Raw genomic sequence first — 25862 nt, forward strand, 5'->3', positions numbered from 1 at the left:
TTGCCAATGTACTAGTATTTTTTAGATTCCATTTAAATTGAGTCATGGTTTCTTTTATTTCTTCTGCTGTAAAGGGTCTTTTATCCCTTCATAACCAACTTAAACAAGATGAGAGGGAGTGCTTGAAAGAGTAATATCACAATACACTTCACTAAACAGGTAGGAAGCTTTTTTAGAAATAAAAGGTTTTCAAGTTTAAATCTTCTCAAACATGCACCATAGAGATATGAGTAGTGTGGCTAAATCATAAAAAGATGAGTTAATAAGGGAGGAGATTGAACAAGGATCAATATCTCAAGGATAAATCAAAAGGAGTGTCACTTAAATTTCCCAACCTCTCTCTTACATCATAGATCTATTTGTTTCCTTAAGTCAATAGACATTTCACCTCAAATCATTTGTCTAAAACCTTTTCTTCTAGAAGCATCGCAAGAAGTAACCTTTAACCTTACTTTTCTTTGAGTTATAATCTAAATAAAATCTCAATGTTCGACCTTGGTCCTTACAAAGAAAACTCTTTGTTAGATTTATATTTGGGTGTACAAAGGGAAAACTTGTTTACTGATAAGATAAATTTGTGAATCTATATGAAAAGCAAGAAATAGAAGAGGAAAGAAAAAAATAGTTAACGTGTAGTGGGCGAGTAACGATGTTTGGTAGATAGCAAACAATGAAGAGACTATGCTTATTCATGACCAACATGTTCAATGTAAGGCCCTGATTTGGAGAATGGAAGTTCTGCCAAAAAAATCCTTGCGGGGAAGTTGTCCAAATAAGTATGAGATATTCCGCGAGGAAAGATATGAAAGGAGAAAGGCGATGCGGAAAATAAATGTTTAAGTCTAAGTTCTATCGGAAGAAGGCAAGCGACATGATAAGAGTAGTTGGCGAAGAAGAAGCTTGCATTAAACACCAAGAGTGAGGCGTTTAACATATTAAGGCGAGAACGCCTAAAGAAATGAGGCAAGGAAGTGTCATGTCAGGATGACTTGACCACTTGCTGAGAGAAGTAATTGTCTATTACTTTTCGAGAAGATATGAGGGTCAAGCGATTAAAGAGTTTGGCTTTCCAAGGAAATAAGGCATGCATCTCGAGGGAAAGTCAAATTGCCACTGACAGTTAGCATATGTGTCGAGTTTGGGTTCACTGCATGGCACGGCAAATTAAGTAACGTGACATGTGTAAAGCATGGAAGTGACCCTTGAGTGTGGGAGATTACTATAAATATGACCAAAGGCAAACATATGGTATTAGAGCATAAGTTTCATGGGACAAAAGGAGCAGAAGTTGGAATCAAGGTTAAGCAAGTGAAAGTCAGTCTTGACTGGTTTGTAGAAGAGGGAAAGAGTTCTTAGAAGTTTCACCCAAGTAGTCTGGCTGCATGACCCAACGTGCGAGTTCTTCTACTAGGTGTAGTATTGTGTACAAGTTGTCACTACGACAAATGTAGGATATGCTAGAGCTATAACTTATCACATGACTCCCTAATGATATAGGGATTGATTTTGGTAGCATAAATTATCACATGAGAGCTAACTTCAGCCATATGAATTATCTTGTGAGAACTGACCTCGACTGCATGAATGAACGTGTGAGAACTGATCTCGATCATATGTCTCAAACTTGCAAGAGCAGATATCGGTTGCCTGATTCTAACGTGCAAGAGCTAACTTCAGATGCAGAATTCCTCAAGCATGGATAAGCTAAATTCAGTCGCGTAAATTAAATGCTTTATTATGGTTAACTATGTACTATATACTACTAATCTTCTGAAGTAAAGGTCTTGATAGTTTATATGTGTTGGATTTGTAAGTGTTGTGAGGAAAGTTGAACTAAATTTTGAAGTTTTCTTGTAGGAAATAAGATACGTCATGCTGAGGATAGGGAGAGAGCAAGCTAGGTCGCGTACTACTGCTAAGCATACCATGAGCACGGAAGCCTACTCGGTCAATCAAGGTGTAAGGAGAGAAAGCGAAGAAGTGCTACTTGAGGAAATCGCACAAATGTTACACAAGTCAGGAAAACAGTTTAGTATTGAAAGGTTGAAGGCGTTAGGAGCTATAACCTATAAAGGAAATACAAAGTAATGGAAGGCCTTGAAAAAAGAAAAGTAAAATCAGTGATGTTCTTGTTGCAAGGAGGCGTCGAGGATTGGTGGATCATGTATGCGGCAAGAGCAAGAGGTGTAGACTTTGTCACATAGGAAGGATTTCGAAAAGGATTCAAAGAAAAGTTCTACCCTCGTTCGTTTGTTGATGCGAAAAGGAAGGAATTCTTAAGCTTAAAACAAGGCGATATGACCATCTTAGAGTATGAAAGAAAATTCACGAAACTCGTGAAGTATGCGATATCCTTTATAATGGATGAAGAGGAGAAGTGTAAGCGTTTCAAAGGAGGTTTAAGGACAGCCGTTCGAGTGCCAATAACGGCAAGCACAAATTGGTCAGACTTCTCTAATCTAGTGAAAGCAGCCATGTGTGTCGAGAGTGTATTGGCTAAGGAAAAGAAGAGTTTCAAGTAAAAGAGATCAACCACGAAAATGAGCATAGATAAGAAAAGTAATGATGGTTTTAGTAAGCAAACCAAATTTGGTTTTAGTTAGGGATCGCATTAGAGTAGCGATCTAAACCCGAGGTGCTTCGAGTGTGGTAAGCGACACTTGGAAGTTTGTCATTATAGTAGAATTTGCATTAAGTATGGGCAAGTTGGACATATTCAAAAGAATTGTTGTGAAAAAACCAAAGTTGTAAAGGAATCTACGCGAACAGAAGTAGCTTCTCACTCTGTTCACCAAGTTCTGTGAGGCAGTCTTATGTTGGACAAAAGAAAGAAAACGATGGAGTCGAATTCTAAGGACGAAATTCCAAAAAGGAGGGGCTAGTTGTAAGGCCCTGATCTGGAGAAAGGAAGTTCTATTGAAAAAAATCCTTGCTGGGAAGTTGTCCGAATAAACATGAGACAGTCCACGAAAAAACGATGCAAAAGGAGAAAGGCGATGCGAAAATAAATGCTTAAGTCTAAGTTCTATCACGAGAAGGTAAGCGACGTGATAAGAGTAGTTGGTGAAGAAGAAGCATGTGTAAAATGCCAAGAGTTAGGCGTTTAGCGTAGTAATGCAAGAAGAAGTGCCTACGTCTAAGGAGGCAAGGCGAGAAAGTGTCTTGTCAAGATGACTTGACCAGTCGCTGAGAGAAGTAATTGTCTATTGCTTCTCAAGAGGATATGAGGATCAAGCAATTAAGTGTTTAGCTTCTCAAGTAGATAAAGTGTGTGTCTCGAGGGAAAGTTAAATCGTCATCGGTGATTAGCATAGGTGTCGAGCTTGGGTTGGCTGCATGACACAATGAATTAAGTAAGGTGACACGTGTAAAGTATGGAAGTGACCCTTGAGTGTGGGAGATCACTATAACTAGGACCAAAGGCCAAAGGGAAAAGGTTGTTCAGAGGAGTTAGGATTCTCAGGCAAAGATGTCAAGAGGAAGTCTAAAAAATTATAAATGGTTGGTTAAGAGAACCGGTTGACGAGAAGAGGAATCCAAAAGTTTGAGGCCAAGTATTTTTCATGAGTGATAACAAGTTTTCAATGTGATTTTTAGAGTTGTATTTATGAATAAATGTTTGTGATTGAAAAATAATATTTTCCATATGAATTCAAGTTGTTATTTGTTGTTAAATACTCCATATGTTGAATACAAATTATGAATAAATGTTTGTTTTGAGTAAGCTTTATAACGAAAATGTTGTTGATCTTTATCAAAGGATGATATGTTTTACGAACGTTTTTTCTTAAAATAACGGTTGTGTTTATAAGTTGTTATTGAAATAATGTGTTCTATTGTTGATCATCTAAAAGTGCTTTGAATTGATGCTTATTATATGGCATTGTTGCTGATGTGATTGTATGTAAGGAAAGTAGGCCAGAAGGCTAACCCTTCTATTTGCCCTGATAGCTTGTAATGAGTCTATTGCACGATGCTCGTCAAAATCCCAGGTAACTCGCTTGACGCTGGTTGAATGTGAATCACAAGTCTAAGCAAGGGAAGAATCTTAGTTCAGAGCAAGTTGTGACGTGTTCTCGATGTTTGACGATGGTTGAAATCCCAGGTAACCCATAAGATGCTGGTTCAATATGAATCTCAGGTCTTGGCGAGGGAAGAATCCCAGATCTAGGAGAGATAGTGATGAGACTTGGTCGAATGTGAACCTCAGGTCTAAGAAAGTTTGATGTAACAAGACGCTGGTAGAAATCCTAAGTAACTCGCCTGACTCTGGTTGAATGTGAATTCTAAATCTAAGCGAGGGTTGAATCCCAGGTATTAGTTATTAATTTTCTTGTGAGATGGTTTAAGCAAGGATGCTTGTAGCACTTGTATGGCGATTAATTTGTGTGTGGTGTGATGTGATGAAGTTTATGTGATACGGTTTAATCTTGTTAACTTATGTGTGCTTTCCCCAAAAAGGTTTTTTTAAATCCATTACTCACTAAGTCTGTTTGACTTACATTTTAAGTTTTCCCTTCCTCAGGTTGTCGAACGTTGAAGCCAAGCGAAGGATGGTTTCCAGGCATTGTAGCCTAGTTAAGGAAGAAAGGCATAGTTACTCTGTAGTCTTACATGGTGCGCTAGTCATGACATCTAGTCATACGTCTAAGGAGCGTGTTGGTAAGCGAATTGCTCCTTAGCACGGAGGCTTGATCAGCTCTAAAGGCAGACAAGTGCACTATCCAGGTTGGTGAAGTCTAACCTTGAGAGCTAGAGAACCAAGGAGCTGAGTCGGGGAATGGATAGCCCCAAATGCGATTCGTTAAGCGAGGTGGGTTAGCGACCAAGGTGAAGGACAAAGTTGTATCTTTACACCTCTACGTACCTGCCACAAAGAGCAATGTTTAACAGTGAAAAATGGAAAGGAGATCCCAAAGGATGTCCTTAAGTTGGATTATAGATGACAAGAAGGAAAAAGGACTGAAGTCGAAGCCTTATACTCTTGAATACCTTGGCGCGAATAGAAGCACCTTGTAAGGAAGAAGAGGAAAGGCACGAGAAGATCAGACTAGGTTTTATTTTATGCAAAACAAAGTTAAGGGTTGTAATTTGTAATGTATGAACTCTGTAAGTGTTAAGTTAATAAAGAGAAGAAGTTTAGTTATTTTTATTGTTTTGTTATTATCTCTTTAAGTTTATCGCCCAGGACTTAAATTTAAGTTGTGCTATTTAAAAGTATTAGGTGACGAAGTACAGTTCAAAAGCTATAAATTGTTTTTCGTTGTAGAAAGTTGTGAAGGTCTCTAAGGCTCAATGTAAGAGCTTTGCGAAAAGAGACAAGGGGAAGAAGTTGTTCGACTTGCTAGGCATTCAACGCATCATCTCATGGAGAGATACCCAATGGGTGTCTAAGTAGCATGCCCTCATCTGATCGCATGGAGTGCCATTTGAGGCAAGACGTGACAATCAATGCCAAACTTTAATGGTAGGGAAATTTAAAGCAAGAGAATTTGTTCGTGCATTTTTTGTGTGAAATTGAGGAAGAAGAGATGGTGGAAGAAGAAATACACAAATAAGTAAGTAAGAAAATAAGACTAATTGTGGGGGGACTAGTAGTGAGCAAGAAAGGTTGAACTATATTTGGCGATCCAAGACTAGCTTGACCAATGTTTCATATAAACTCATAGAACAAATCAGTTCAATTTTTTATTGTTGAAAAAAAGAAATAAATGAGAATTCATAGAAAGTGGGATGATAAAAGTATTAGATGTAGGAGGGAAGAGAAAACAATTCAAAATGTTGTTGATGGTTGACAATCAAGTGTGTTTAGTAGATAGTTACGACTGTTTGGCTCATAACGATCATAGTGACATCAGTCAATCAACAATAGTCATTGACAATAGCATGTAGTTGTGAAGTGATTGTGGATGATAAATTAATAGTTATAGTAAAAACCACAACTTTTGAGGAAGTCAAACCATAACGATTGCGACAATCAAGAAAATTGGTGATCATAATGGTTGCCAACGACAATCACATGACTGTTTAGCGATAGTTGCTAACGAAGATCACAACAACAATTGTTGATGATGATCACTATGGTCGTCTGAAGATGTTCATGGGGGTTTAGCTAGAGACAACTGTTGATGGTGATCCACGACTAATTATAAGAGGTAGAAGATGAAGGGAGAATTTTTTTCATACCCATTTATTCAATAAAGACCTCTTTTCCAAATCAATGTGCTTGGTTTATTATTCCCGAAAATTTGATCCAATCCGCCTAATAAACCTAACAGATGGCTTTAGATTACCCTAATTCCAAAAGGAGAACGTATGTTTTTCCCACCAAAATCCCTTCCTTGGTTCAAACAAAACCCCTTCTCGCTTCAAAAACTTTGTGAAGTGCCGGTAGGGTTTAAGGCCAAAACCAAAACCCCTTAAACCATAAGCTTCCTCAATTTCTCTCTACCCTCGAGTGTCTTCCTTCAACAATCTCTCCCACTCAAACTCATCTTGGAATGGTCAAAGAAGCCCTCCAATTCTTGGCTCACCTCCGACGAATCTCCCGTTTTCCCTCCCCTTTCACCTGCAACAAGCTTCTCCACTCTCTCATCAACTCCGGCTGCGGCCACCTCTCCGCCAAATTGCTTATCCACTTGCTCTCCAAAGGGTACACTCCTCATCCATCTTCTTTCAATTCCATCATCTCCTTTTTCTGTAGATCAGGAAATGTGAAATTTGCCGAACAAATTTTCATTTCGATGTCTAGGTTTGGGTGCTCCCCTGATATTGTATCCTACAATTCTTTGTTAGATGGGTATTGTTCGAGTTGTCAAATTCAGAAAGCTTGCTTTCTTGTGAATAGAGTTCGTGGGTGTGAGTTAAATAGGCCTGATTTGGTTATGTTTAATATACTGTTTAAGGGGTTTGCTAAAGTTTATATGAAGAATGAGGCATTTATGTATTTGGGTCTGATGTGGAAATACTATTTGCCTAGTATTGTTACTTACGGTACGTTTGTTGATATGTTCTGTAAGATGGGGGATATGGAGATGGGTAATAGAATGTTTTTGGATATGATGAAGGTTGGGATTGTGCCTAATTTGATTGTTTTTAGCTCCTTGATTGATGGCTATTGTAAGGCTGGGAGTTTGGATGTTGCATTTGAATACTTCGAGAGAATGAAGGAATGTTCCGTTCGGCCAAATGAGTTTACATATTCCACGTTGATTGATGGTTGCTCCAAGCGTGGGATGTTGGCAAGAGCTGACTCTTTGTTTGAAAAGATGTTGAGTGCTAGTATTCTGCCTAATTGTACGGTTTTTAGCTCCTTGATTGATGGCTATTGCAAGGCTGGGAGTTTGGATGTTGCATTTGAATACTTTGAGAGAATGAAGGAATATTCGGTTCGGCCAAATGAGTTTACATATTCTAGGTTGATCGATGGCTGCTCCAAGCATGGGATGTTGGCAAGAGCTGACTCTTTGTTTGAAAATATGTTGAGTGCTAGTATTCTGCCTAATTGTAGGGTTTATAACACCTTGATTGATGGCTATTGCAAGGCTGGGAGTTTGGATGTTGCACTTGAATACTTTGAAAGAATGAAAGAATTTTCGGTTCAGCCAGATGAGTTTACATATTCCAGGTTGATTGATGGTTGCTCCAAGCGTGGGATGTTGGCAAAAGCTGACTCTTTGTTTGAAAAGATGTTGAGTGCTAGTATTCTGCCTAATTGTAGGGTTTTTAGCTCCTTGATTGATGGCTATTGCAAGGCTGGGAGTTTGGATGTTGCGCTTGAATACTTTGAGAGAATGAAGGAATGCTCGGTTCGGCCAGATGAGTTTACATATTCCAGGTTGATTGATGGTTGCTCCAAGAGTGGGATGTTGGCAAAAGCTGACTCTTTGTTTGAAAATATGTTGAGTGCTAGTATTCTGCCTAATTGTAAGGTTTTTAGCTCCTTGATTGATGGCTATTGCAAGGCTGGGAATTTGGATGTTGCATTTGAATACTTTGAGAAAATGAAGGAATGCTCAGTTCGGCCAAATGAGTTTACATATTCCAGGTTGATTGATGGTTGCTCCAAGCGTGGGATGTTGGCAAGAGCTGACTCTTTGTTTGAAAAGATGTTGAGTGCCAGTATTCTGCCTAATTGTACGGTTTACACTTCGATAATAGATGGTCATTTTAAGAAGGGAAATGTTGACGATGCGATAAAGTATATTAATCAGATGTTTGATCAGGATATAAAACTAGATTTAACAGCATATACAGTAATTATTTCAGGCTTTCATAGAGTTGGTAGGTTTGATAAATCAATGGAAGCTGCAGAATACGTGGCAAAGAAAGGATTACTTCCTGATAGGATAATATTGACAGCTATTATGGATGTCCATTTCAAAGCTGGAAACATAAAAGAAGCTTTGAATGCATACAAAATATTACTCGCAAAGGGTTTCGAGGCTGATGTTGCGACTCTTTCCGCCCTAATGGATGGCCTATCCAAGCATGGGTATTTGCAGAAGGCTAGACGGTATTTTGTCAAAGAAAAGGCCAATGAGATTCTATATACAGTGTTTATAGATGCACTATGCAAGGAGGGTAATTTAGATGAAGCTGAGAAAATGATTAAGGAGATGTCTGAGGCAGGGTTTGTTCCTGATAAATTCGTGTACACTTCGTTGATTGCTGAACTTTGCAAACAAGGAAATTTGCTGAAGGCTTTCATGGTTAAGAAAAGGATGGTTCAAGAGCATATTGAACCTGATTTATTAACTTATAGCTCCCTTATTAGTGGTTTGGCTGAGAAGGGACTAATGATAGAAGCCAAACAGGTTTTTGATGACATGTTAAATAAAGGAATCACTCCAGATTTTGTTGCTTATGACATCCTTATTAGAGGGTATCATAATCAGGGTAATGGAGCTGCGATTTCAGGTTTACATGACGAAATGAGAAAGAGAGGAATCACCGTTGAAGATTAGTTAACCAAATATTGAATGAGTCTGGTCTTGTTCTTCAATTTATACACCAGCCTCCATACCGGAAGCCGAGATGTATGTGATTGACATCCACTGACTGGATCGCGATTTTGTAGACTATGAAGGATATTTCAGACAAACAAAAAGTATAGTGATTCAAACTCAAATTCATGTTCCTCCATATATTCCTTTGCTTATCACAAGTTATGAAAGCTCCCAAATGATTAAATTTTGCCAATCATTTTCGGGATATTGACATAAGTCATATGGTGCGATTTCTATATCAAGTATTGATTGAACACTGCATTCTTTTCACAACCATTTTGCAATTTTATGACCTCATGCTCTCTGTTAGGCTCCCTTCTCCCTGTTCTGTTCACAACACACAGCACACACCAATACACACACAGATACACCCCTCGCAGCACAGTCACAACAGTAATAACAAACAGTAATAGATATACTCAGTATAAGATCAATGGAGTCAAACGGAAGTTATATATATATATATATATATATATATATATATATATGTGTGTGTGTGTGTGTGTGTGTATATATGTAGGAAGAGCATTCAATACAAAAGAGTCTTTCACAAAATGAAGTGCAGCCAAATAAGAGGGTTGTTCTCTCCCAATCAATGAACTAACAAGTCCACTCAAAACATTCTTGTTCCATAATGCCAACCCTAGCTACGCGCTCACCATATATCCATCCTTTCCAGCTGCCACGTGCCCCCTCGGGGACCACTGACCATTCCAACTACCTCTTTGTCTACGTTGAAATGTCCTTACTACCTTTCTTTCTCTTTCTATGATAGACTTGTGTAACCGGAGGCCTAGCAATACCCCTATGGAGAAGAGCCACCTTGTCCCCAAGGTGGAAATCGAGAAATTGATTTACCAATGTGGCGTAGGACTCCCAGGTAGCTTCGTGATCCGGTTGATCCTTCCGGTGAACTAAGTATTCCCAGTCCCTTTCGGCGTCGTTCCAGCGAAGTTGGGATACGTGGTCGGGTTCTACCACAAGTTCCATCTGGTCGTTGATCATTGAGATATCCGGTTGATCAGGTGTTTATCTCCCACTGCTCGTTTTAACTGAGAAACATGGAAGACGGGGTGAATTTTGGCTGTGTCCGGGAGGTCCAATAGATAAGCAACCTCGCCAACGCGCCCCATGACCATGTACGGGCCAAAATACTTGGGAGAGAGCTTATCACAACGTCTTTTTGCCACTGATTTTTGTCTATATGGTTGTAGCTTCAAGTAAACCCAATCACTGATATCGAACACCACATCCCTTCGGTGCACGTCGGCAAATTTCTTCATCTGATCCTGGGCATGCTGTAAGTGGCGTTTCAGGGCCGCAATGTTTCATCTCGGGATTGTAACTGCGATTCCACCGAATCATTCAAAGTCGTGTTTCCTTGACCATAGGAAATAATGGGAGGAAGGGGTTGGCCATACACTACCGCATAAGAAGTAGTCTTAATTGAAGCGTGGTAATTGGTATTATACCAATATTCCGCCCAGGCTAACTTGTCGCTCCACGTTTTCGGTCGGTCTTGACACAGGCAGCGGGGGTACAATTCTAAGCATTTGTTGACTACAGTTTGGCCATCGGTTTGCGGGTGGTAGGCCGTGCTGCGTTTCAGTTTGGTGCCTTGTAGACGGAACAACTCCTTCCAAAAGTTACTTAGAAATAATTGGTCACGATCCGACACAATGGACTGAGGGTACCCATGGAGACGCACAATCTCCTTTGTGAATTCTACCGCTACAGTTTTTGCCGAGAAGGGATGGCGCAAAGCTACAAAGTGGGCATACTTGCTCAACCGATCGACCACCACCAGGACTAAATCAAACGTGCGGGAGCATGGAAGGCCTTCAATAAAGTCCATCGAAATATCTTTCCAGATACGATTTGGAATGGGCAGAGGCTGCAGCAAACCAGCGAGTGAGAGGGCTTGGGCCTTATTTTGTTGACATACCGGACATTGATCCACATAGATCTTGATGATGTTTTTCATCCTTTCCGAATATAGTTCCGCAGCGATTCGTTTATAGGTGCGTAATTGTCCCGAGTGACCCCCTACCAACTAGTCATGAAAAGTGTGGAGAATGGTAGGGAGCAGGCTGGAAGTTCTTGGTAGGACTAACCTCCCTTTGTAAAACAGTTGCCCTTGTTTGACAGAGTAACGCGGAACACTATCAGGATCCGTCAGCACCTTTTCGAATATTTCCTTCAGCTTGTCATCTTCCTGGACTTCCTTTCCCACTACCTTCACATCTAATATGGAAGGGATCGCAATGACATTCAGCTGAGCCTCATTTGGAACTCGTGATAAGGCATCCGCGGCTTTGTTTTCGGGCCCTGCTCGATAAAAGATCTCAAAGTCAAACCCCATGAGTTTCATCAACCACTTTTGGATACCCGGGATCAGTTCTCGTTGTTCCAGAATGTATCGCAGTGCCTTCTGATCGGTGAACACCACAAAGTGATGTCCCAATAAATAATGCCTCCACTTCTCTACAGCCAAGACAATGGCCATTAATTCCCTCTCGTAGACGGACTTCTCTTTCGTCGTTCCCGACAACTTCTGACTAAAATAAGCGATTGGTCTTTTATTCTGTGATAGGACTGCACCCAAACCAAATCTGGATGCATCGGTCTCTAACTCGAATTGCTGCTGGAAATCAGGTAAAGCCAACACTGGAAGGGTAACCATAGCCGATTTCAGTTGCTCGAACGCCGATGTGGCTTCTTCTGTCCAATGAAAACCGTTCTTCTTTGTCAATCGGGTGAGAGGAGCAGCAATGGTGCCCGTAATTGGCCACAAAGCGGCGGTAGTAGCCGGTCAACCCCAAGAATCCCCGCAGATCCTTAATGTTCCGGGGAATCGGCCATTCCAGCATTGCTCGGATTTTTTCCCTATCAGCCTCCACCCCGTTTGATGATACCCAGTGTCCCAGATATTCAATTCGTTCCCTTCCAAAGTGACATTTCTTCCGGTTTGCAAACAAACTATGTTCCCGTAGCAGCGTAAACACAATCGTGAGGTGCTCCAGATGTGATTCCACATCCTTGCTGTATACCAGAATATCATCAAAGAATACCAAGATAAATTTTCGTAAGTAGGGGCGAAAAACCTGATTCATGAGGGCCTGGAAGGTCGCTGGTGCGTTCGTGAGATCGAAAGGCATCACCATGAATTCGTAGTGCCCCTCGTGTGTCCGGAAAGCGGTCTTTTTCACATCCTCATCCCGAACTCGGATCTGATGGTAGCCCGATTTTAGATCAATTTTGGAGAAAATAGTGGCCCCGTGTAATTCATCAAGCAACTCGTCTATCATGGGAATGGGAAACTTGTTCGGTACCGTCGCTCGGTTTAGTGCTCTGTAATCAACACAGAATCTCCATCCCCCATCCTTCTTCTTGACTAGTATCACTAGGCTGGAGAAAGGGCTAACGCTCGGTCGTATGATTCCCGTGGCCAGCATCTCATTTACCAACTTCTCAATCTCATTCTTTTGGATGTGCGGGTATCTGTATGGGCGGACGTTGACCGGATCAGTGCCGTCCTTGAGCTGTATCCGGTGATCAATCTGTCTCAATGGGGGTAACCCGGCCGGAAGTTCGAAAACATCGGCAAACTCTTGTTCAAGTTGTTCAAACTCTGGTTGGAGTTCCTCGACCGTTTCCCCTACAGTTAGCTGCCTGTCGGCTTTCGATATTCCCATGGACCGGAAGTCCACCAGGTATCCCCTGTCATCTGGTTGCCACTATTTCACCAGCATCTTTAGGGAGATCTCCATTCTTGTCAGCGACGGGTCCCCTTTTAACACCACCTTAACGTCACCGACCGCGAAAGTCATGGCTAAGTTCCTCCAATCAACCGTCATGGAACCCTGTTTTTGTAGCCACTGCATTCCCAAGACCATGTCCAAGTTCCCGAGTTCTAAAGGCAAAAAGTCTTCTACTACGGTCAGCCCGGGTAGTCCAACGACTACTCCCGTGCACATTCCCTTCCCTTGAACAGCCTTGCCGGAGCCTATGATCACCCCATATTGTGTCGTTTCAGTAGTAGCTATCTGTATTTCCTCCACCAGTCTCAAGGAAATAAAGTTATGGGTAGCCCTGCAGTCTATCATCACTACCACTGCACGATCTTCTAACTTTCCTCTTATCTTAAAGGTTCCCGGAGTAGTCAATCCCACCACCGAGTTCAAAGACAACTCCACGATCGGTCCTATCTCAACCATGCTTCCACCAGTATCCTCCTCGCTCATCTCTGTATCGCCTAAGTCGTCGGCCACCACGCAGAGTCCTAACTCTCTATTCTTGCAGCGGCATCCCTTGCTGAACGGTTCGTCACAACGGTAACACAGGCCTTTCTCTTTTCGCGCCTGCAACTCAGAGTTTGTCCATCGTCGATAAGACGGTTCTCGTCTGCCTCCCCCGCCAACAGTCTGAAATTGACTAGTATTCGAATTTGACGTTTGATTGACCACCTTCTCCGCCAGGGTCACCATTTTCGTAGTTGGGCTCCCAGTCGATTTTGGGCTGGATCCTAGGGTTGTTTTCGCCATCTCTTTTGAGAATGGGTACGGGTTTGGGCCTCCCTTCGACCATTCGACCTTTTCCTCCGCGAGCTGGGCTGCTTCCATTAGGTCCTTCAGGCCCACGGCCCGCATGGAAAAAACTTCCTTTCGAATTCTTGGATCCAGTCCATTTGTAAAAGTTCCCTCCAAATCTTCTTCCGCCATCTCCGGCAATGGTGCCGATAGTTCCTCGAATTCTTACAGGTACTCACTCACGGTGCCTTCTTGTTTGATCGCTAAAAATCTCGCATACGCCGTTCCGAAATCCCTACACCGGAACCTATTGTACATTCTCTCTTTTAGCTCCCTCCACGACCGGAATCGTTTTCTGTTTTCCGCCCACCTAAACCAGTTTAAGCCTCTCCCTTCCAAGCTAACGACTGCAATCTTTAGTTTCTCACGTTCGTTCAACAAGTGCATTTGGAAATAGTGTTCCGCCCTGTAGAACCATCCTTCCGGATCTTCACCGTTAAACACCGGCATCTCCAGTTTCTTGAACTTGATCTTCTCCTGTCCTCCCCCTGTTTCGACACTCAGGGATGTTTCACCTTCTTCCCCTTCCTCTTGTGGCCCTTCTTCGTTCCTAACCTTCCTTTTTCCAGTGCTTACCCCTGTTAGTTCTGACCCTCCGGTTAGTCTCTGGTGGTCTTGCTTAATCGCCTCTATCTCGGTCTCTGAAGCAGTCAGGCGATCCTCTATCATCTTTTGCATCATCTTCTTCCACCTCTCCAGATTGTCGACTCGCTCTGATACCACTGTTAGGCTCCCTTCTCCCTGTTCTGTTCACAACACACAGCACACACCAATACACACACAGATACACCCCTAGCAGCACAGTCACAACAGTAATAACAAACAGTAATAGATATACTCAGTATAAGATCAATGGAGTCAAAGGGAAGTTATATATATATATATATATATATATATATATATATATATATATATATATATATGTAGGAAGAGCATTCAATACAAAAGAGTCTTTCACAAAATGAAGTGCAGCCAAATAAGAGGGCTGTTCTCTCCCAATCAATGAACTAACAAGTCCACTCAAAACATTCTTGTTCCATAATGCCAACCCTAGCTACGCGCTCACCATATATCCATCCTCTCCAGCTGCCACGTGCCCCCCCGGGACCACTGACCATTCCAACTACCTCTTTGTCTACGTTGAAATGTCCTTACTATCCTTCTTTCTCTTTCTATGATAGACTTGTGTAACCGGAGGCCTAGCACTCTCTCTGTTTGGCAGATTTTGTTCTTGTCATTCTACTGCCTAGTTGCAAACATAAGATCAGCCAAGTGGATGGCGTTGTTTGAGATTCCACCTGGTGGATTGCTTGTAGTGTTGGGGAATTTCAAGTCATTGGCTGAAAGGTATATATCAATTCTAGAAAGCTAGAGCTTTTATATGACCAAAATAAGCACACATTGGTATTGTTGCATATAAGTAAAGCTCTTATCAGAAACAGAAATAAGCTACTGTATAATTTGTCACTTCCTGCACTTGATGAATATGATTTACTTTGAGCACTTTGATGATGTATTATAAAACTTTCCAGTGTGAATTAGGATTATTTGAGGTCTATATTTTGAGCATATATGTATCTAGTACCTAAAATTGTAATATTTGAAATCTTGTTTTCTATTGGATATGATGAGGGTGCCAAGTTTGTGTCAACCTAGTTGAGATATTCGGATGCTATCACATAATCTTTAGCGTTTTAGTTGGTTTGTATCTCTTTATAATTTGAAATTTTCCCTTCAATATATCAATGAAAAATTAAGTTTATGTATTTATTACCTAAAATTTAAAAAGGTTTTACATTGCTGAATTCTAAGAAGCATTAATTTGGCTAGTATATTCATGTCAGAGAGTTGTACATTAACACTTGCTAAACACGTATCAGATACTTGTTAGTGCAATCAATATGCTAGACACTTGCTAAACACGTATCAGATACTTGTTAGTACAATCAATATGCTAGAAACTAGTTGTACAAAGTCAAAACATATTTGACAAAAATAACATTTGAGGTTGAAATACATCAAACTAATCTTTTAAGCACAAAAATTAATAAACTCGTTAACTGTGAAATTCCTTCATGTTTTAATAAGCATCTTATTTTTAAAAACTGTATCATTGCGTGTTGTCGTATTAGTATTGTGTTGTATAAAAGTCTTGTATCCATATCCGTGTCTGTTAGATTAAATGCTATTATGTTTCTACCCAATCTTGGTGGTTAACATCAAGAACAGGCTATTGATGTGCTATGTTCAGTACATAAATTTTAATTGAGTTTATCTTTGTTTGGGTATACATGTAATACATCCAAACGCAATATTGCTTTACAATAGATGTCTCAAGGTCTAATCACAATATTCAAAGACTTTAGATCTAGAAATTTTCAACAAAGTTTGATTCTTCATGTTCAGCGCACATTCATACGAGTACAGCTACAAAATTGAATTGCATTACGGCCACGTTTACCGATTAGCCATATAAAGTGGTATAATCATAATGAAATTAATAAAATGGTATAATCGTAACGAAATTTTATTAATGAATCAATGAAAATTATTGTCTTCTCATTATATTTACTTAAAAATCTTGGAAACATAAATTGCCTTCTTAATTTTATTGTTAACCTTATCATTTAGGGTCAATTGATACAAATAATGGTAATTGTGGCATTTTTATAATTCCTTCATTGATTTTTATAATTATACCAATGTAATAGTACCGGTATCGGTATCGGTATCGGTATCTATAACAGTAAAAACATTGTTATTTTTGTACTTTGAATTTTTATAATTCCTCATTATGTTTAATGTTTGATTTATTACATTTCTAGTAGGGTAAACATGACCTACATGTACCTTGACTTAGATTAAGGACTTGTTTGGATTCTTTCAATTGACTTTAAATGTTTATATACATTTATGTTACACTTGGAAACACTAATCTAGACTAGAAAGTTAATCGAAGCAATCCCGAAATGAAGTTTCCTTGCATTAACGTTGAAATTAAGTTATATGAACGAAACTCAAATTGCATTAAACGAAGTCAAAGTCACTCTCGAGCTCTGCAAGTCCATCCCCAATTACTTGAATTGGAGTGTCCCTTAATCTAGAATATTATAAAAAAAAATTAATTTAAAAAAAATCTAGAAGACGTAAAGTTGAAGGTATTATTCCATTTTTAATTATTTTTCATTGTTGTTTAGGTTAATTTATCGCAAGTGGATAGTTATTATTACAAAACTAACTATAAATATTAAAAAAATAAATAGTTTTCTTTATATATATTATATAAAGGCAATAAAGTTGATGGACTCCTGAACTTATGGTAAATTTACTTGTGGATGTTACGATATGCATGCTAGTGCGTTTTAAAATTCTCAAGTGAAAGAAAAACAAAAATAAAGTGCTTAACTAATAGAAACATTTGTGTAACTAAAAAATTGTGCATTTTTAGTCCATGGTGTTCTCAACAAACAACCGTGATGGGTCGTGCACATTCTTGGTGCTAAGATATACAAAAAAAAAAAAAAAAAAAAAGCGACGTGAATCATGAAATATCATCTAGTGAGACCTCAAATCTTTTTGTCTTTAAATTAACATGGTTTCATTGTGTTGGCCATATTGCACACATGGCTGCCTTCCCATCCTAAGCATATCACTAGTTGAGAAACTTTTTTCTACGCCATTTCATCACTTTACGTTTTGGTCATATACCGTGGGAAACTTTCATTTGGGGCCATATGGTCACATGTGCCCTATCTATTTAATGAACTAAAATCAACCATTTTCAAATTTTGAAAATTTGATTGTTTAATTTTGAAACAACTACTTTTTCTTTTTTCTTTTTACACAAAACTCAAAATCGCTGCAAGTGTGAGTTACGCAAAAATGCAAAAACTTAGTAATCTTATTAACAAATGCCACCTATTTTTTTAATTTACTCAAACTAGCTTTTCTTAGATTGATATTTGTATTTAAATTTATTTCTATTTTTAGTATCAAAATTTAGTTTTATTTAGATTCAATAAATCGTAAAACTAATTCAATAAATCGTAAAACCAACTGTTATTTTTTATTTATTTATTTATGGCAAAACTAACTGTTTCAAATAGTTTTCCCACTTTTTTGGTCCAAAATTGCCCTTCAACGCATGAGAACTGTCCAGATTCAAATAAAGTATATTTAAGGAGATCGAAAAATCAAATAAAATATCTATTTGTGAACACACCCACTTATAATAATTATAAACTAAATCAAAAAATTATTATATTCTTTCAAAGATCCCTAAACATATTCAATTGGTTTCAATATCCCTAATTATTCCAATTTTTACCTTCAATAATTATATATTCAAACTTTAGCTATTAACGCAATGAATACGTCCTAAAATTTTAATGCAATGAATACTTCCTAAAATAATGATAAAGATGATGCAATAATTAACTATTAACAAAAACATTAAAAAAAGTAACAAAAATCATTTAAAAGATTCAAATTTCAAATCTCAAGTAAAATTCAAATTCAAATTACAACCATTCCCTAAAATTATGGCAAATATAATGGAAATATTTAAGTTTAGAATCAAATCCCAACCCTTACTAAAATCATGCCAAATAAAATGTAATTCACCGGAATTAAGAGAAACAAAAATAGAAGATTCACCGGAAGACAATCAACCGGAATTAAGGGAAACGAAAATTTGTACTAAAACAAGAAGGTGGAAAGCGACAGTGCGGGTGGAAAACAAATGCGGGTGGAAAGCCATTAGAAAATTTGAAGAATGTTAGAACCGGAGAAAATTTGAAGAAAATTTTGAGAACTCGGTATTTTTTACCGATACATGCAGAAAACAGAGGAAAAATTCAAAGGTTGAAGGTTGAAGAAGGAACAAAAGTGTGAAACGGAACAACTCACTGATACTTTGAGTGGTGCAAACCGATTAAAAAAGGAAGGACATGCAGACGATGGAAAAGCGACGAAAGAGAAACCGACTATGGAAAAACGACGAAAGAGAAAGCGACGGTGGAATGCACCGGAAAGCCTTTAAAAAACGAAGGAACAAATGTGCTTGAAAAGCTTTTAAGAAGTAAAAGGAAAGGAAAAACTAAGGTTTTTTTGGAGATGTGGAATGGTTGCATGCAAAGTAGATGCTTTACTGGTTTATTTTTTTGGAGGAAAAATGTTTTTCTTACTATTGTATTTAGGAGTCTATATTGTAAAGTAAGTACATAGTTATCCCATTTATTACGTAGAAATTAACTGTTTTGCTATTTTAGCAATTTAAAAATAAATTTATCATTTATCTAAAGTAAACTTTAGATTTTGTTATTCTTTCTTGTCATCCCTGTTATTTCTTGTCATCCCTGTTATTTTCATGCCAACCAAAATTAGTAAGTGCATTTCACTATATAGGCGAAGAAAACAACATAAAACTAATTAAGATTTATCCAAAAGTAATCAGTTATAAATCTAATTTAAAAAATGAATAAGATATTTAATCATAATTGACAGGTGCAACTTAGAAAATACAAACCCTATATGCATGTACAGAAAGACGCATAAAAAGATTCCTTGTTCCATTGAATTTCTTGGCCACCCAATTTGATTTCAAGCCAAATTTAGGAAAGCTAAAAAGTATGCAAGAAATTAAGTATTTTCTTATCTGTCATTGGAGTTTTATATATAAACCACATCTGCTTCTTAGCTTCTTAGTAACCTCCTTCCTTTCAACCTCTTAATTTGTAATTCATACTAAAATAGTTTGTGTTTTAATTCATACTAAAATAGTTTATATCTCGAACACAAACTATTGTAACAAATTAACTATAATAACCAACTGAATACTCCATCCTCCAAAATTTATCATTCTCTCATGTAATACTAAATGATCGAAACAGAAAGAACTTAATATAAGCACAACAACACTAATATTCGATTCATTCAAAGTGAATCAAGGTAAAAAAAAGAAAAAAAAATAGTAAAGCGTCTTAGCAGCATGTGGCTATTGAGAAAGTCCTGTAATCAGAGAAAATTTGAGATCAAAATTGGCATTTCCTAAGTAAATACATACCCAGCAAAAATGAAGGTCCGGTTTGTCAAAAACTTAAAACACCCAAAAGAAAGAGCAAGCATCTACATTTACACAGAAGTGCTTCTCAATACAAAGTAAAATCATGGCCACTTAGAGGTAAAATACAGAACCAAAAAGGTAAGAAAAAGTGGAAGGAAAAAAAAACACAATCTATATTATATTTTTATAAATATATACAGGAGACCAAAATTTAAACACAAACCAAAAAGAAGGAAAAGAAATACAGAAAACAAAATCATAATACAGCTAAAAGAGTGGGAAATTTTTGTTCTTACAGTGCTATAAAATATGAGGAGTCTCAATTGGTTCCTTAGAAGCAACTTTTCCTTTGGAGTGTTTGCTGCCACATTAAAATAGAATCAAAGATCTGAATCTTGTCTGCTAGCTAAACAGAGTTCATGTAATTCATTGAGTATCCATTCTTCTCCGGTGTGGCCGCCTAATACCAAAACCCGTGTCCCTCCAACGACGCAAGTACTATGGCCCCAAGCAAATTTAGGTGGTTGCCCAGGAACGTTGAGAATTCTCCATGACGGTTTCTCCTCGGCAGGATCGAGAAGGAATAGTTGAGAAGGTGAATGTAACCCGGCAATGGAGCCTCCAAAAATGATAATCCTTCCACAGGGCATGCTGACTGCTACATGATCGAGTCTTGGTGGAGGAACCACAGCACTCTGGCCGCCAATTCCGGTGAATGCACTGCACTCAAGTTGCCTCCACTGGGGTTCTTCCTCTTCTAAATCTATGGTGTATGCCTCGCCTGATCGTAAGCGTAAGTGTCCGCTCTTGGCAAGTCCACCAAACATTAGAATCTTTGTCCGACCATAAACAGAAAGAGAATGTCCCAATCTAGATGGGGGTGTCCCAGATGTGGGTATCTCTCTCCATGTTGGCTTGTCTGTTGTTAGATCCAACAAGTATGTGTCACTGAGAAGCACACCGGCATCTGTGCATCCACCTGAGACTACCAGTTTTGAGCCTTCAATCATACAGGAGCTATGCCAGGATCTAGGCAATGGAGGAGCTCCACCAGAGATTTCTTTCCATGTTGGTTGTTGAGCATCCAAATCGAGTACAAACACGTCATTGAGCAATCCTTGACTGCCACATCCCCCGAAAACCACTAACCAAGAACCATTCAAACAAGATAGAGTGTGGCCCCAGCGTCCAGGTGGGGAGGATTTCACGCTTACTCTGCGCCACTCGGGATTTGCAGCATCAAGATTGAGAACAAAGGTATCATCCATAGGCTGCATATTGACTCCTTCCCCACCGAATAATACTAGTCGATTACCTGCTGCACATGCACTAAAGTTGCAACGTAAGGGCTCCACAGCTCCTCCAACTGTCATTTTTCTCCAACAAACCGCTTCAAGAGTTGTAAGTTCCCTAGCCAAGCGCCCCCAACCGAGTTTCTTTGTCATTTGTTCCAATGTTCCAGTCACTTCTCTTCCCCATGCATTCTGACATACCATCTTCCTTAAATGCTCATTCTTCGTCAATTGACGTATCCTTCGGCATACTGATCCAACAGATGCAACATCTCGGGGTGTCAAGCGTGACAAAATGTTATGAGCCAAGACTTCATCTGAAAGCTGCAGTATCCCACATATTTCTTTATGATGACCAAATGGTGATTGATCAATCAGATGAGCACTTTTGCCTGATAGATCATATTTAATGGCACAATTTTCTTTGAAGACAGGATATGACAACCGATTAAGGTCTATTTTTGTCTCCGAAAACACTTGAATTCCTATAATGTGTGTTACAGTCCCATCATCATCATGTATGGGTGCAAGCCGTAACCTGTTCACCATAGGAGTACCATCCTTTCTGAAATTGAGGAGCTCACCTTGGAATTCAACACCTTCCTCAAGACATCTTCTGATTTCAGAAACAACCACCGGGTCAACCAAAGGGTGGCGCCTTTGTGCACGAGGATCTCTATATTGTAAGAACCGACTGAAACAAAGAATGCCCCTATGAGTTGATAAAATTCTTAAAAACAATGGCAATTACTGAACCATGGAAGTTAACTAAATAAGTATGAAGAATTCATCAGTCAGTAAGAGAGAGAGAGAGAGAGAGAGAGAGAGAGAGAAGTTTCAAGAAATCGCCAAACCAAAATCATTCGAAATTATAAAACTCTCAATGGGATCAGGTCACATTCAGGATATTCTGAAAAGCAACTACATCCGGACTTCAAATGTGGATTAAGGCAATCAAATGGTAACCAACCTCACCGCCCCACCAAGGGAAAGTGCACAACAATGATAGACAAATATTAGTGGAGGTGAAAGTGTAGACCTTAATTTGGATGAAGTCAGGGGAGAATTTATAGCCATCTCCTTAATCAGACTCACCAAAATTCTCCATAGACCCACCGCCTTTTCTAGAGAAAAATAAACGAAGAAATCAAAATGTGCTTCAATTTTCTTCCCATATATCTCTATTAACAGGGTACCGATCAGAATTTAGGCTCAAATCATGAAATATGCTTCTTTATCATGTAATAACTTGTAATAACAGAAATTCAAACAAAGGTTAGCGTAAAGAATCAGCGAAGCACATCATAACAGACAACGCTTACAAAACTGACTTCTTAAAAGGAATTCGCGCTGAAAATTGAATCAAATCACAACTCAAAAGCCTACACTACAAAAGAACAGAACCACAAAACAAATTGCCTCTGGATTAATTCAATTTCAAATCACTTAATCAAGCATCAAATTGTTTAAATTACATTCTAAATCCATCCGAAAACCAACATCACCTCTGCCACCTATATCATCCAGCAACAACAACAACAAATCAACTAAAACAACCACGCAATTGAATCTCATCATACCAATTCTGGCCCAGGACCTCATCGGCACGGTACCCAGTGAAGATCTCGAAGACTTTGTTGACGTAGATGATTGGGAAATCGGGCTCAAGAGCATCAGAGACGACGAAAGAAGTTGGTGCCATTGGGTAGAAGAAAAGCCCAGGCTTCAATGGAAGTTCAGTTACCTGTTCCTCTTCTTCTTCTTCATTACCAAGATGGTATCGTTCATCATCGTGCTTAGAGCATTTAAGCCTCTTGCCGGAGCTCTGAAGCTCCGGTTCATCATCGTTTTTCGCCATTGGCATTCGCCGGTTTCTTTTTTTCTTCCGTCAGAACCTGAAAATGGAAGTGATTGGACAGAGCCCATTGAGATATTTAGTTCATCGATGGCGGTCAATTGAAATGCCCTTATGCCATCATATTATTACCACTTTGCCATTACCTCCGATTTATAATTTTAAATCGTTATACTATAATTATTCATTCTATAAATTCAAAACATTTTTTAATACAATATCCTAAAAGCAGATCATTGTAAAACCCACCTTTTGTAAATATTTTGGTTTAATTTTTATTTTAATTTTCACCCTAAAAAAATTATCATTTTGACTTTTCTTTTTGTTTTTTACTTTTAAAAGTTCCATCAGTTTTAGTTTTATATTTTTATTTTAATTCTAATATTTTTAATAAATCTTAAATTACTCTCTTTTTTTATTAAAACTTTACATTACTCATTATTATTTTCACTCTACATTTTAGATTATTTGAATACTTTTATATAAAAGAAATTGCCTCTGTAGAGATTAAAATTGAAGAATAATTAATACATAAAATAATTATACCGTGTATTATCAAAAGATTAAATATTTTTGTTAAACAATTTTTGGATAAAAATTATTTTTACCTTCAAAATTAGGTTATATAAGAGTTTCAGTGTTTGTTAATTTATGATTAATCTTTCATCTTAAAATTTTAGGAATGTGCATGCATTTATATCCAATCAAATACTTATTGTCAATTAACTTTGAAAGTAACTATGGATGGATTTAAATTTATAGTTTTTTTTTTTTTTAATTTAAAACCCTGATCATTTGGTATTGTTTACTCATAGGGTTTTTAATATTTTCATTTTAAAGAGCAGCCTTTGATTTAGATTAAGAAACGACATTTCGAGTCAAAGTTATATAAATTGGGTAGATTTATCTCATTAAATTTCAAAGAATTTGGTTGGATTATCATTTTATGAGTAGAGAACTATATTAAATTAAATTTAAAAATTAATATTAAGTAACAATAACAACTTATGTTTTTTTTTTTTTTTTTAATGATAATAACGCTTGGATGCATCATTTTTGAGCGACCCCTCTGATCATACAAACACAATACATGTTTAAAAATAAAATTTTAAAAATAATTAGAAAAAAACTTTATTATATAACAAATTATGATTTGTTAAATTAAGTAGAAGAAATATGATAAGTTGTATCTGTATTAAGTGATTTTTTATACCAAAGAAAAAATTCATAATGAATAGGGAGGAAACTAAGAAAATATAACAAGTTAAAAGATAGAAGTTTAAAATTGTAAATGAAAATACTGTTAAAAAAATATTTATAAAATATAATAAAATTTCATATTCTAGCATTATTCAGATAAGATGGAGGTAAAATATGGTTTGTTCGAAATATAAAAAAGAATAATAATGTAACGACTCACCTCTTTATACTAAACTGAGATTATTAATATTCAAATAAAAATAAAACTACTTCAATTAAAATAAAAAATATCAGATTTTCATAATTAAAAAAAACTCAAATATTCATTAAAAACATAAATAACTAAAGTAAGTAGAAATAAATATAAAAGTAAGTTCCTAGCTCATGCCTTATATAGTTTTAAAAGAGTAAAATAAATAAAAGTGTATAAATACTGAAATCGAAATCTAATAACATAAGGTGGAAGCAAAAGTGGTCCCCTATGGCATGTCATGGTCACTTCTTGTCATGCCAGCTTTCCTCTACTCTTATCTCTGCCTCTGCTCGAAAAATTAAACATAAGAGAGTGAGTATAAAAATATACTCAGTAAGGGACCTACTATTAGTCCCGCTAGGTGGCTGTTAACTTTCTATTAGTGTCCTGTAAAGTGGTACCTCTAACTGGCACATTCTTGAACATGTATAATATGTGATCCTGTAGGAACATATCTCTGATCTTCGATAAACCCAAAGGAACACCTAGGACAAAACTAGTCTTCAATGAACACAAGGAACACCTAGGCACAAACTGATCTTTAGTGAGTCTCGAAGGAAACATTAGGACAATCAGGCTGTGAATGACCCAGTCGAGCCACTCGTAAACATATTATCTCATACTGGACTGGTGATCCTGTCGGACTACACAGTCATAAAAAGGTGGTGATCCCAAGGGACACCCATGTGTGGGTACGACTCTAATAAAAAAAGTTAACAGTACACCATATCCAATAGCATACAATATAACATAGCATTATAAGCATGACATGAATATTAATCGTAACAATCTTAATGATGGGATTAATAATTCATGCATAAACATCAACACTATCAAACATGATCATCATCACACTACCATGTCATAACTAACAGTCAACTTAAACGTAAACTTTGTCTTGATTGTCAGTTATCATAACATAAACTCATTATGCATCTCAGCTACATCAACGCATAACGGGAAATTACATGCAAGCTCTTTCTTAAATTTGAAGGTCTAGTAGGAGAATCTCTTTATTGGAGATTAGCTAAATCCAAATAAATAAAATCCTGACAACAAGGTCAAGCTTCCTAAGAAGATCCTAAACATTAAGGGTAAAATACTAAGAAAAGAAATTTAATGGTTGCTTAAAGACCCAAAAGTTTAGTTGTTTCAACTTACCAAAGTTGAGGTCGAATCCGACTTATCCTTGGTTGGGAAAATCCACAGCTCAAACTTCCAAATAAAATCTAACTAAATGACCTAAAATTAATTTAATTAGGGTCAAAAAATTAATTTTTTGATGGATATGCCAAAAATCCAATCAAAACTTACCAAAAATAGGTGAAAAGGCAAAAAATAAGCTTGGTGGCTTAAAATGACTTGGCTAGAGGAGAAATTGGCTAGGCTGCTTGGCTCACGGCTGGAGGAGGCAGGTGCACGACGCATGGCTCACAGCTGAAGCAGGCGCGCACAAGGAGGCTCGGCACGGGTTGGGCTTGACGAAGGTGCGACTCAAGTCTAGCAAGCGCGCGATGCGAGTCGGGCTTAGCGAAGGCGTGGCTCAGGTATGCGCCGATAACGGAAACGAAGACAGACAGAGACAGAGATGGCTCGGGTGC

The 25862-nt window shown here is 37.9% G+C and overlaps 2 protein-coding genes across 6 annotated transcripts; one reads left to right on the forward strand and one right to left on the reverse strand.

The window, feature by feature from the left end:
• The first annotated feature begins 6210 nt into the window (after positions 1-6210).
• Positions 6211-15248, forward strand: LOC103493450 (pentatricopeptide repeat-containing protein At2g01740). 3 transcript variants are annotated; one of them, XM_051091426.1, is made up of 2 exons: positions 6211-7837; positions 8048-15248. In XM_051091426.1, the coding sequence occupies exons 1-2, from the start codon at positions 6501-6503 to the stop codon at positions 8964-8966; spliced, it is 2256 nt and encodes a 751-aa protein (XP_050947383.1). In that variant the 5' UTR covers positions 6211-6500; the 3' UTR covers positions 8967-15248. The 3 variants fall into 3 exon arrangements, with proteins under 3 accessions (XP_050947383.1, XP_050947382.1, XP_050947381.1); XM_051091425.1 differs by having other exon boundaries at positions 6212-6652; positions 6752-15248; XM_051091424.1 differs by having other exon boundaries at positions 6213-15248.
• A 4150-nt stretch (positions 15249-19398) lies between these two features.
• Positions 19399-22865, reverse strand: LOC103493451 (adagio protein 3). 3 transcript variants are annotated; one of them, XR_538451.3, is made up of 3 exons: positions 22534-22865; positions 19958-21647; positions 19399-19606 (listed from the first exon to the last, which is right to left on the reverse strand). XR_538451.3 is itself a non-coding variant. In XM_008454190.3 (3 exons), exons 1-3 carry the CDS (start codon positions 22625-22627, stop codon positions 20042-20044), a joined length of 1785 nt encoding a protein of 594 aa, XP_008452412.3. In that variant the 5' UTR covers positions 22628-22865; the 3' UTR covers positions 19811-20041. The 3 variants fall into 3 exon arrangements, 2 of the variants coding, with proteins under 2 accessions (XP_008452412.3, XP_008452411.1); XM_008454190.3 differs by lacking the exon at positions 19399-19606 and adding an exon at positions 21993-22077 and having other exon boundaries at positions 19811-21647; XM_008454189.3 differs by lacking the exon at positions 19399-19606 and having other exon boundaries at positions 19811-21647.
• Positions 22866-25862: the final 2997 nt, after the last annotated feature.

The sequence above is a fragment of the Cucumis melo genome, chromosome 10, assembly GCF_025177605.1.
Source record: "Cucumis melo cultivar AY chromosome 10, USDA_Cmelo_AY_1.0, whole genome shotgun sequence".
NCBI classification, from domain to species: domain Eukaryota; kingdom Viridiplantae; phylum Streptophyta; class Magnoliopsida; order Cucurbitales; family Cucurbitaceae; genus Cucumis; species Cucumis melo.

What these genes read in the sequence shown, in the direction of transcription:
- LOC103493450 (XM_051091424.1), top strand. Translation starts at nt 6,501, where the DNA reads ATGGTCAAAGAAGCCCTCCAATTCTTGGCTCACCTCCGACGAATCTCC.
- LOC103493451 (XM_008454189.3), bottom strand. Translation starts at nt 22,817, where the DNA reads ATGCCAATGGCGAAAAACGATGATGAACCGGAGCTTCAGAGCTCCGGC. An exon ending in GAGGTCCTGGGCCAGAATTG is followed by an intron (nt 21,648 to 22,533) that starts GTATGATGAGAT and finishes TCTTTGTTTCAG; the next exon opens with TCGGTTCTTACAATATAGAG.